At 37.6% G+C, this 12,640-nt stretch overlaps 1 protein-coding gene across 2 annotated transcripts; it reads left to right on the top strand.

The window, feature by feature from the left end:
• Positions 1 to 631: 631 nt before the first annotated feature.
• Positions 632 to 11,870, top strand: LOC127974419 (heterogeneous nuclear ribonucleoprotein A1-like). 2 transcript variants are annotated; one of them, XR_008157293.1, is made up of 13 exons: positions 632 to 789; positions 1,449 to 1,571; positions 1,666 to 1,812; positions 2,008 to 2,218; positions 4,657 to 4,749; positions 7,507 to 7,578; positions 7,897 to 7,962; positions 8,697 to 8,855; positions 8,980 to 9,114; positions 9,226 to 9,295; positions 11,167 to 11,237; positions 11,326 to 11,436; positions 11,556 to 11,870. XR_008157293.1 is itself a non-coding variant. In XM_052577652.1 (11 exons), exons 1-10 carry the CDS (start codon positions 778 to 780, stop codon positions 9,285 to 9,287), a joined length of 1,080 nt encoding a protein of 359 aa, XP_052433612.1. In that variant the 5' UTR covers positions 632 to 777; the 3' UTR covers positions 9,288 to 9,295; positions 9,724 to 10,152. The 2 variants fall into 2 exon arrangements, 1 of the variants encoding a protein (XP_052433612.1); XM_052577652.1 differs by lacking the exons at positions 11,167 to 11,237; positions 11,326 to 11,436; positions 11,556 to 11,870 and adding an exon at positions 9,724 to 10,152.
• Positions 11,871 to 12,640: the final 770 nt, after the last annotated feature.

Here is a 12,640-nt window from a genome sequence, read left to right as displayed (position 1 = left end):
AAGGGAATATTTTGAAATGTACTGATATTTGCAACTGACACACTACAGCAAAAGATAGACTGGCTTAAAACCATGGTTCAAGACTTTTGCACAGTGGTATATCAATAGCTGACAAATTAGCAAAAAAACTGTGTTGAATCATAATGACAAAAGATAGATTGCCCTTGGAAAAAATTAAGATAGAAATGATTACATTTATTAATTAAAAGTGACAATTCCAAATATTGACAAAAGATTTGGGATACATAAATTAAAGGCAGAGGATATTAGAGAGAATACTCACTGACAAAATCAATTAAGACTATAGTATTTAGAAGTAAAAAAAAAAAAAAAAAAGTTATGTTTTTAAGGTGCACAAGACACAATAACACAACACATTTCTAATGAATAGGTTATTGTGTTAATGCAGATTAATGTGATGCAAGGAAATGAAAAGCATGTACAAAAAAAAAAAAAAACCTAGGAATTTTTGTGAAGAAAATATTTTCATGTATATATTAACGAAACAGTAAGAGAATTGGCTAATAAATACTCATTTTGAAATTGTTAGGGCATCAAATTGTTATTTATTTATTTATCTAACTATTTATTTGCATTATACTGTCCTTATTAGGAGAAAATAAGAAGTCTCTTACACACTCCAACACAGTAGGTGGCGGTATTCACTTTGGATGCTGTTGTTTACCCGGCGATGAGAACAGAGCGTCGCGCGCTGTAGCGGTTGCGCAGTCGGTGCGAGCTCGTGCGAGGTCTGCTGTCAGTCACCGGGAGACCGCCATGTCCAAAGAGGTAAAAACCCCCCAAAATATTGTGGTTTTATCATATATATTGCGATATAACAGTTATGCATTTTGTGATAGCCATGAAGTCAAATGTAAAAGAGTGAGATAATTTAATTACAGAAATTATTTCTTGGTAAAAGCTCCAATTTCCTTGCGGCTTCCTCTAATGTCTTTGTTCGCAGCCGAGGTTCGTGTAGATACATGAGTTAAAACGCAATTCCTTTGTTTTGAATTGTTTCAACCCTTCATTATGTTATCACTTGTGCTTTCCTGAGATCAGTTTTTATTGGAGTAAATGTGTTTTTCCATCGGCTTTTAAAAATATATAACGTTAGATACATTTTATTCGTTGCGGTGCTGTAGGCCGCACTACTGCAGATGCGCTCCTGCATCAGCGAGCGATTTTATCCACACAATATGAAAAGTGCATTGGCAGTTTTGATGTTGATAAATTAAAAAGGTAGTTCAGATTGCATCCTTTGCATTAAAGAAACTTGTTTTTCAGTGCTCCTTTGGTTTGTGTTTTTGCAAAACGGTTGCAGGGAAAACGCCTAACGTTAGATAGCTCTTTTTAAAAATGCTTTTTCTGTTTGAATAGGTAGTCGGTTTCTGTTTATGCAACGTTGTCATGTAATTAAATTATTATTATTTTTTTCTCTCTCACAGCAACAGACCCCCCGTGAGCCTGAGCAGCTCCGAAAGCTCTTTATCGGGGGCCTCAGTTTTGAGACAACAGATGAGAGTCTAAGGGCCCACTTCGAGCAATGGGGGACTCTTACAGACTGTGTGGTGAGTACATCTGCGTGCATTCACATGCTAATGAACGAGAGCAGGCTCTGAGACCAGCTGCTTATGTCTTTTCTTTACTCCTGTCTACTCACAGGTGATGAGGGACCCCAACACAAAGAGGTCGAGGGGTTTTGGGTTTGTGACCTATAGTTCGGTGAATGAGGTGGATGCGGCGATGGATGCTCGTCCGCACAAAGTGGATGGAAGAGCTGTTGAACCCAAGAGGGCAGTGTCTAGAGAAGTAGGTGTTAATTCTGAGAGACCTTACAGTCTGTGTTCCTGTGTATAAATCAAATTAAATAAGATTTTTTGTTATTTGTTATACTGATATTTGTGAATGAATTACACACACACACATATATATATATATATATATTTATTTTATTTGTGTATATATATTTGTATATTGCAATAATTGCTCGTACAATGTTTTCAGGACTCGAGCAGACCAGGTGCTCACTCCACTGTTAAAAAAATGTTTGTGGGTGGAATCAAAGAAGACACGGATGAGGAACATCTGCGCGAGTATTTCAGCCAGTTTGGTAAAATTGACGAGGTGAACATCATGACTGAGAAGAACAGTGATAAGAGGAGGGGCTTCGCCTTCATAACATTTGATGACCATGATGCTGTTGACAGGATTGTCAGTAAGTGTCTGCCACTCTTTTGTGTCCACAATATATAGCAGTTTTAGCCCACAATTACAAGTTGGCATTTGAACCGTACCTCGGTTTTAAAGTCACAGTTCGGTTCATTTTCGGTACAGTAAGGGAAAGAAATGCAAACATTAAACTGCAGGTTGTTTATTACTATTAGAGGTGTGAACCTACACTGGTCTCACGGTTCGGTTCGATTACGATTATCAAGTCATCGATTCAGTTCGATTCGATTATCTCGATGCATCACAATGCATTGATGATGCACTGCATCCTTATTTTTCAATTTTGCTTCACATGTTTACAATTTCGTCAATAAATACAAGCAGTTAGATATGTAAACTGAACCTTTAATTTTACCTGAAACACGCTTCTTGAATGTATCAAACATCAAATAAAACTCAAGTCTGGGCACAGAGGCAACAGCAGCATTAGATTAGAACACACAAATGTAAGTACTAAAAGTGCATAATGCAGGGAGTGTACTTAAATACTTATATAGTGCAGTGTACTTTCTTGTAAAACATTTCAATATTGACAAATGTATAAACATGAAATTAAATTACAAACCAAAATAAACAAGAGGCCAAACCTACTTGAATATAATCAATATACAAAAACTTAAATCTGCACTTCAGCAGTGTTTCGGATTCTGTCCAAAAGCCTGGAGAGCGCGCCCACTTTAAGCTCGCGCTGGGATGCCAGATTCAGCGTATGCGCGAAGCATGTTACTAGGGGGATTTTTCCGAATTGAGCTGCAGCGATCATGTTCGACGCATTATCTGTTACAAGCACTACATCCTTATGTGATAGCTGCCATTCATCCACGACATGAGACAGTAGCTCTGCCAGATGAGCACCCGTGTAAGACTCATAAACGGCTCTCGTTTGCAGCACATGAGACAAAATCTTCCAGTTATCGCTAATGTAATGTGCCGTTATTGTCACATACGACTCTGTCACGTCAGAAATGCGTCAGTAGCCTACATTATAACCGGTTATGGTCTATTACTGAACCGAAACCGAATCGTCCTCGTCTGCATCGCAACGCACCGTAGAAACGATTAATTTTGACACCCCTAATTACTATACACTTAAAAAATATATATTTTTAATAAAATATATATAAAATAAAAAAAGAATAAGAAATAAAATACTGCTGCAAGTTCTCCACTAAATAAAATACTCTCATTCTCAAACCAATATCATATAATAAAATATAATGAAAAATATAATAACTATGATTACAGTGCAGCATTACCAATAACAGCTTGTAGGCCTGCCTCTCCAGAACCGTGCCTGACGTGGCGCTGGCGCGCTGCTGCTGCTGTAGGTGACATAGAGGGAGACCGCCGACAGACCAGGCTCTTGTCTTCATGACAACAATATCTAGATTTCATGTTGAGTATAAATATAAAGCCTACTGATAAAGGACACCGTCAACTGTATTGACGGCAAAATAGACTATGTTTGACAGGTGCAATATTTGAAAATCGATAATTATTAATGTATTTTTTAAAATTACATTTAACGTATTTTTCGGACTATAAGTCGCACCTGAGTATAAGTCGCATCAGTCCAAAAATACGTCATGAGGAAAAAAACATATATAAGTTGCACCGGACTATAAGTCGCATTTATTTAGAACCAAAAACCAAGAAAAAACATTACCTTCTACAGCTGCAAGAGGGCATTCTGTTTTCTGTGGTAGACTACAAGAGCACTGAGCAGCATTAGAGCGCCCTCTGGCGGCTGGAGATGGTAATGTTTTCTCTTGGTTCATTTGTCTTAGTTAATTTCTCTTGGTTCATGTCAAATTCATGTCAAAGTCGCACCTGGCTATAAGTCGCAGGACCAGCCAAACTATGAAAAAAAGTGCAACTTATAGTCCGGAAAATACAGTATATCTGAATTTGTCAACCTATAGACGTATAAACATATTTTCCTATTCTATTTTGCCTGGAAACGCTTCCAACACGCTTGTGTGTCGCGTGAAAAATAGGCGTCGGTTCTATTTCTAGCATGCACGCGTTTTCCACACGGCAGGCAGTCTGCAAGCTCTAACCTGTTAACATGGGAACCGAATTAAAAACAGACACGCCATGCAGCTGAGACGCTTGCGCCACACATCCAGTGTTTCGACGGCCTTAGAATCAGCTGCAGGGTGGGATTTGTGCTGAACGCGGAGAATTCCGCCACTTAATATGTCTTTTTGGAAACACAAAAATGTACTTGTGTTCCGCACACAAAATATTGCATTCCGTCATTCGGTACACACGTGCACCGTACTGAAAGCCCTGTACCGAAACGGTCCGGTACGAATACACGTACCATTACACCCCTAGAATATAAATGTGAATATATATGTGTATATGTATGTGTGTGTGTCTCTTTTAACACAGTCTTTATTTGTTCCATTTAACCCACAGTACAGAAATACCACACAGTAAATGGACACAACTGTGAAGTCAGGAAAGCTCTCTCCAGAGAGGAAATGAACAGGGTTTCAGTGAATCAACGAGGTAAGAATTGCAATGTTTTCAACTGACATTATGGCATTTAAAATACAATTCTCAAATGTAACTGTGGCGCGTGTGGCTGTGCTGCGCAGTAAGAGAACTGCTTCCATCAGCACTGCTGCAAAACAAACTGTTATTATTATTTTTATTTATTTAATATGGACATTAGGAGTGTCACGATTTCGATTTTAAATCGAAATCGATCGAAATTAAGTCATAGTCTCAAACTTCGAATAAAAAAATGGAATCGTCGATGCTGCCACGCCCCCATGTTGCGTCTGGTTACTTGCCAAGCGGGAAAAAACACGTGTGTTGAAGTGCTGCGAGTCAACCTCCTCTAACAGCCACTCAAAAGATAGCATGGCAACTGCAGATGCAGGAGACCCATCGACAGAACTCTAATCCCCTCCTCTTTCTCTGAAGTTGCTGGTGTGGAAGTATTTTGGATTTCCAGTGAGTTATGTTGACAACGTTCTCTCACTGGCAGCACGACTAACATGGCAGGGCATCTCCGCAGGCACCATAAAAACATAGATTTATCTGTTAAACCAGCAACTACACAAACTACTCTTCCGTCTTCATTTGGAATTAAACTTCCAAGCAACTCAACTCGTGCAAATGCAATTACGCGTGCGGTAGGAGTACCTATTCATAGCCGCGGACATGCAACCTTATTCGGTGGTGGAAAACTATGTAAAAGAGAAAGTTATTGAAGGTCTGAGCAGCGCACATTTAGTTGCCTTGACTACAGACTGCTGGACATCCAGAGCAACACAGTGCTTCATGACTGTCTCAATGTAAAAATCGAGAATCGAATCGAACCGTGACCTTAGAATCGAAAATGCAATCGAATCAAGGATTTGGAGAATCGTGACACCCCTAATGGACATAGCAATAACATTGGACGAACCAGATGCATTGTTTAAAGCAGGGATCCTCAAATCTGGACCTCGAGATCCACTTTCCTGCAGAGTTTAGCGCTAACCCTAATCAAACACACCTGAGCATGCTAATCAGTGTCAATCAATGTCTTTGGGATCATTCGAAAATGACAGACAGGTGACTTTAATCAGGGTTGGAGCTAAACTCTGCAGTGCATTGGACCTCCAGGGTAAGATTTGAGGAAGGGGGGTTTAAAGTGTTATAGCACATGTGCTAATATGTTGATCACATGAAATTTTTTTTATCTGAGTATTATTACCATTACTTAGTTTGATCTTGCTTGATCCTGTTCCGGTAAAGGCAGATTTGGTATTTTTGCATCCCGGTAGGCCTACTTGTGTTAAAAAATCCGTAATTTACAGTGCATTAGATCGTGACAGTGCGTGTGTGGATACGAGGACAGAACCAGCGTGAGTTTGAAATATGTAATGTTTTTTCTTCTGCTGAACAAAAAAAATAGATGTTTTGAAGAATATGGGGAACCAAACTGTTTTTGGTCTCAAAATGATTTTTTATATATATATAATATATTTTGCAGTTCAACAGAAGAAATAAATTCATTCATCTGAAACCGCCATTTTAAGCACTGAATGAATGAATGACTGGTTCGCCTCTCGCGCTTTGGTAACATCGCGCAAGGCAAATAAGAGGGTGACATCTAGTGGAGAAGACTAGTAATTAGATTAACGGTAATCTTGCGTTCAATGTTTGCAGAAATCAGTATGTGGGAAAAAATTTATTCGTGGCCTTTTAGAATAGATTTTGAATCGACCACATTTAAAAAAACTGATTAATCGAAAAATCTTTTTTTATTTATTTTTATTTTTTTTATATACCCAGCCCTAATGTTAAACTATTATTTATAATGTAAATTTCCAGGCTGGTACTTTACACAAATTTGCATATAGACGGAAAAGATCATCCTCTTCACATGAGCAAAAACGTCCTTAGCATAACCGCATAGTGGACTGGCATACTAAGGTCTATTTAAACTGACCAGTTTAACCTATTATATGTTTGGTTGAGTGTATTTTATTCTGATAATTAACAGACTACGTGTGGGGGGTTGTGCATGAGGCGCCATTAATCCTTATCCTTAAAGCATCCCGTATATTCATGAATTAAGAATTCGTAAAATTTATTTTGTTCCCTCAATTCAATTAAATCATGGGTTATTTAAGGAACAAAATTAATGAAACATGAACCGTTTCCACAAATTAATAAGTCGTAGAAATGAATTAAGAAGTTGAAGGAATAGCCTAGTGTCCCGCAGCCCTGCAAAGCGCACGATATGAAATAATTATCTGGTGAAATGACTTGGTTATTTATTTCTATTGCTTTCCATATTGAAGAACTTTGTTGTTTCTATTTTAATGTACTTTTATAGTTTAAATCACATTAAAAGCTTAATTTGTACATTATGAATTATGATGCATTTATATACGGTCACCGTCACTCACAGCCGCTCGCACGTGTTTTGCGCACGAGCTGCACGCAACCCAACATTAAAAAGGTTAAACCGACCATCGATAGCTTTAATTGATTGCATCTCTTATCGAAAATTAATTGATCATCGATTAATCGTTGACATCCCTTATATAGATGGATATAGATGGATAGATAATATCGGCTAAACAATTTATCTGTCTGGCTCTAGTAAGAATTACTAGAAAAGGAATGCAATAACAAAGACATCAGGGAAAATAAAATGTGCCACAGCATCATTTTTATTTTAGCTGTCTTGATATGTTGCATAGCTCTTTGATATGTTCAAAAGACCTGAACCAAAATAACTTTTTCATTAAATTCATCTTACAGGCGGGCGAGGAGGAGGAGGTGGTGGAGGTGGTGGTGGTGGTGGAAACTTTGGCAGAGGTGGAGGATATGGAGGTACAATTGCACGTTCTCATTTCTGTTTCATAGTTTGTAGTGGTCTATCACAGATATTCTAGAAGTCTGTACCATACTAAACATAAAATTTACAAATTATGCAGACATCCTCAAATGTGCATAATTGTATCAAACCCAAAGTGGTTAGATTAGTCCTACTTCATTTCACTTTGTATTATGCATATTGCATCATGGAATAATGGAAATTATTAAATTATTATTTGGGATGTAATAACACACTGACCCACCTTTTTGAGAACTACTGGTCCACAGTGTTTCTTGTGAGTTATTCATTTCGCAATGTTTTTCCTTTTGTAGGTGGATATGGAGGAGGAAGAGGTGGTTACGGTGGAGGCGATGGATATAATGGCTATGGAGGGAATGGTATATAAAGATTTTTAGAATGATTCACATTATGGCTGAAACGACATTCCTCTGCCTCAAAGCCTCTATTAATTTATTTTAAATCTCACGTCAGGTTCTTTCGCAAGGATTGTTTTAATGTGACACAACGTGTTTACGTCACCCACAAAGCAGAAGGAGACACAAGCGGAATGAACATAGCCTACTACTAAAAATCTCTTCCATGTTTTATTTTTAATAGTAAATCCCCTTTGTTTACCAAAAAGTTAAGTTTGCTTAATTTTCAATAATTAAAAGATAAATTAAATTAATGTTTTATGTGTTTAATGTCCATCTCAGAAAATGCTTTATTTAAAACCCCAACCAAATGGCACTTAAATGCACTTAATTAATCTGTCAACTTTATAGTCATTGTTCACAGTACAAGTACAGACCGATAAACAATGGGTAATAATACAATGTTTATTTTTGGTGTATGCATTGCATTCTATGCATTTAAAAAATACAAATTTTTTTTTTTTTCTAAAAATGGAAACCTAGTTGTTCATTTTAAGAGATCCAGGAGTCTTATTTTCTCTTGCATAATTAATATTGCACTTTAAGCAAAAACACATTTTTTCTGATTACTCGATTAATCGATGGAATTTTTTGGTAGAATACTCGATTACTAAAATATTTGATAGCTACAGCCCTAATTCACATTTACCGTTCAACAGTGTTTCCATGATTATGTTTATGTCCCATCTCTTTATCAGGTGGCTATGGTGGAGGTGGACCTAATTATGGTGGTAACCGTGGTTATGGTGGAGGCAGCGGAGGTGGTGGCGGCTATGGAAACCAGGGTGGAGGCTACGGTGGCGGCGGCGGTGGCTATGATAACTACAACAATGGTGGTGGAGGCAACTTCGGAGGAGGTCAGTTACCTTGTGAACCATTTCGTCATGTTCTTATTTTTTTGTTCTCCTAGGTTTGCTTTTTAAAAAATTCTTCTGCCATGCTGCCTTGAATCGTTTTGAAAGAGTTGCTGTATTTTTGCAGGCAACTTTGGAGGTGGCGGAGGCTACAATGACTTTGGCAACTACAACAATCAATCTTCCTCTAACTATGGCCCGATGAAGGGAGGAAACTACGGAGGTGGTGGAAGGAGCGGTGGCGGTGGCGGCCCATATGGCGGTGAGTGAACATTGCAGTGTTATTGAATAAGTACATTTAAATTCAAAGCATTTCCATTCCATGCTGAAGTGTTTTGAGATGTCAGATGTCTCAATCACGGTTCTTTTGTAGGTGGTTATGGAGGAGGCTCTGGTGGTGGTTATGGAGGAGGCTCTGGTGGGAGAAGGTTTTAGACTCCAGGGTAAGAATTGCCCCACGTATGGAAGAGGCCTCTAAAGTTAGCCATTAGTTTGTTTATAGTTCATCCATGTCCAAACATCTCATTAGATGCGTTACCTATGCAAATGTTAGCCCGTAATCACGCTTCATTTGGTCGGTAAATGAGTAAAACTATTGAGTTTTCAGTGCAGGGGATCCAGCAGCAAACCTTCAAATCTATTAAAGCTAAGATCCAGTATCACAAGACGAATGTTGATTTTGAGTTGCTCTCCAAACCTTCTGGCTGCAGCACATGCAAACTCATCCCCATTGTCCTAACCATGCAGTCTTAGCTGACCTGAAGGTTTGCTTCTGTGCTACTACTACTCATTCCCCTCCAGTTCAGCTCTTGATAAAGACAAAGCAAGGTTGCAAAGTGTAACTGAATTTATGTTCCGTATTGTCCAACAGGCCACAGTACTTAGAGGAGAGCCAGAGAGAGATGACAGGGAAAGGAGAGAAGCAAGCAGGTTTACACCTAGATCTGCCCAGCCAAGCAGTGTGGTGGCGATATTAACGTCTGCCATACGAAGAGAACGTGTTCAATAGGGGAGGAAAATCATGTGGGGGTGGGGGAGGGTTGAAAGTGGAAAAAAAAAAAGGAACGTTTCAAAAGTACTCTTGTCCTGGAAGATATTTACTAGTTTGTAGTTTTCCCTTTTTTGTCTGTGAAGTGCAAAGCATTCCAATGAGATTTTATGCAGGGTTTAATTGTTGTGTTGGCTTTTCTCTTGAACCAGTAGGGTGTCTGTGTTTTTTCTTTTACATTTATTTTCCTTTTTTTAATGTGAACAGTCACCAATCAAGATTAAATAAACCGCTACAGTTTTTTTTATTTAATTGTATTCGTCAGTGTTTTGTTTTGGAAATTGTGAATAATTGCCCGGATGCATGAATGATTGATTGTATTTTACGCCACAGACCTGCAGCATGCTCTGATGCTGTTAGGTATTAGTCTTTTGTGATGTAGATTTAAAGCTTTACCCTAAAGTCATTTTGACCTTTGGTTAAAGCATTCGTAAGCCTGAATTACTGGATAATTAAAGTAACGCTGGTTTCTTGCAACTTTCATGTGAAATACCTGTAAAGAAGTCTGAGATCTACAAACTGAACTTCAGCAAACTTTAATTAGCTTGTTCATTCATAATTATAATTGGGCCTAGTACACATCCTGGTTTATGTTTTGGACAAACAATATTTCTTTGTTTGAGTTCCACTGGGGAATTAAATCCATAAGAGGATATTTAGCAACTCTGAAATGCCGCCTGAAGGCAATCTTGCGAAATAAGCGGTCAGACTATCTGATGAAGTGCCAGCAAAGATTCTAGCCGTCGGGAGGAGCCAGCTTAAAGGCTAGCCAAAGAGAAGAGACTTTTCAGAAGCAGTCCATCGAAGAGAGGCTAGCCATTGGGATGAGCCAGCTGAGAGGCTAGCTTATTGGAATCGCCAGCAGTCTTATTGAGAACAGATGATTGCTGTTGTAAGACTAGCGAGAAACAGCTACCAAAGTAAGGTATTTAACATACCAGACTGGTAGGTAAGAGGAGAATTTTAGTGTTTTTTAAAATTTTTTTACATGTGAATTATTTGTGCTCTTCAAAATTAGGTAACCGTGTAAAGATTTTGTTGCTTGGTTGTTTTCGTGTTTGTGGTGAAAACATGAGTGCCGAACTATCACAGTGAGCAAGTCTTCAACTGTGTTTTAAGTAAGGTTCGGTATATAATTTTATGTTGTAACAGTAGTCTTGTGTGTCAGTGGTGCATGAGACACTTATGACTATACACTTTTTGCTTGGCTACATGTCTTTGTTTCTCTCCTTATTTTTGGTTTTAAGTCATTCATTCTTTTTCCAGGGATATAAACTTATGGATTGTATACCTGCGACATGGTTAGCGCTAGTTCATGAAGGCTGGTGATCTCGAAGGTGAGTGCATGTCATTAGAATCATTTATATTTTTAAATAGTGTATCCTTTTGCAAGTTCCCCAATTGTTATTTTCTTTTTATGTTTAGGGTAGCTAAAGACTGAGGCCTACCCCAAAAACAGCAACTGTTCAAACATTTTAACACTGGATTATTTTGCTGTTTTATCCACATTGACACATGGCCAGAATATTTGAATTGGTAAGATGATTTAAATGAATCGTAAGTGTCTGTTTTAAATGAAGTTGTACAGTCATATTATTTTGTATTGTTAACCTTGTTTAAACCTTATGCACAAATCTTTTCTTTTTCCACCACAGGTTGTGAGAGCGCCGAGTCAAAAACCAAACAATATCTGCTGGACAGCATTAGAAATTTTGTAACTTTACAATGTTTTTTTTAATAGTGCAGTTTTTTAAGTATAGTATCAAATGCTTTATGTACCAAAGCAGTGATTTTACACCTATTTATATTTTGTGATTCAGCTGGGATTAAAAGCATATGTAACAGCCAGACTATAGAAAATTAATCAACAGGTTCAACCGATCAAGTGAAAAAGGGTCTATGTATGATATGTCAACATATCAGCTGAGTTGTCTTGAGAAATGTGAGCAATAAAATATATTTTGATTATAGTTGCATGAACATTTGGATGCAAAGCTCAATATCATTAATCACTTGCATAACTTACTCTGAAGCATTTGACAGCTACCATATGAGTGAGGTTATTCTTTTTTTTTCATAGCCAGTCTTGCCCAAATATTTAAGTTGTATACATATATATATATATGTAATGTTCTGCATGAGGTAATTGCCATACCTAGGTAATAATAACTAGATACAAGACCTGAACATGCCCCTCAATCTAACTTTAACCCATGCAGTTCCCTTATATTACTAATTTCTTTGTTGGATAAGTGCTCTGTGAGTGCGAGTCTAAAATAAAGTGCAACCCATTATTTTTTGTAGATTTGGCTATGTATGAGCTGCATACAAATATGCAGTGTTCTAGATTGAACAGGTGACATGTTTTACTCTCCTAACAAGCATAAAGTATAAAGAGATCAAATGCTTATTTTTGCGGAGTGACTTCCTGAAATGTTAAAATTATGGATTAGCATTCAGCTTTTATTAAAGGGGGCTAATGATGATTACAGGATGCTAAAAGCCTTGAAAAAAAGACAGCTTTTTTTATATGTATTTATTTTAATCCAAATGTTCATAGTGGTTTATAAGTGACTGAGAATTGAAAAGGGTATATGTGGGTGTTAAAAGGTCTTTAAAAGTCTTCACTTCCACAAATTAATGCCTTAAGGTTTTAAATCGGAGCAGAAATTCATGGCATTGAATTTGCACAAAATGAATATCTTAGTATATTTGTTTTCTGAAACAAATATTTAAATTT

The sequence above is a fragment of the Carassius gibelio genome, chromosome B16, assembly GCF_023724105.1.
Source record: "Carassius gibelio isolate Cgi1373 ecotype wild population from Czech Republic chromosome B16, carGib1.2-hapl.c, whole genome shotgun sequence".
In the NCBI taxonomy this organism is placed as follows: Eukaryota; Metazoa; Chordata; class Actinopteri; order Cypriniformes; family Cyprinidae; genus Carassius; species Carassius gibelio.
Note: the sequence above shows the minus strand (reverse complement) of the source record. Positions and strands in the feature narration are given on the sequence as shown.

Bases quoted from the DNA above. Each gene is read 5' to 3' on its own strand.
- LOC127974419 (XM_052577652.1), top strand. The intron at 4,750-7,506 runs GTAAGAATTGCA...TTCATCTTACAG, and splicing joins GGTTTCAGTGAATCAACGAG to GCGGGCGAGGAGGAGGAGGT. The intron at 7,963-8,696 runs GTATATAAAGAT...TCTCTTTATCAG, and splicing joins TAATGGCTATGGAGGGAATG to GTGGCTATGGTGGAGGTGGA.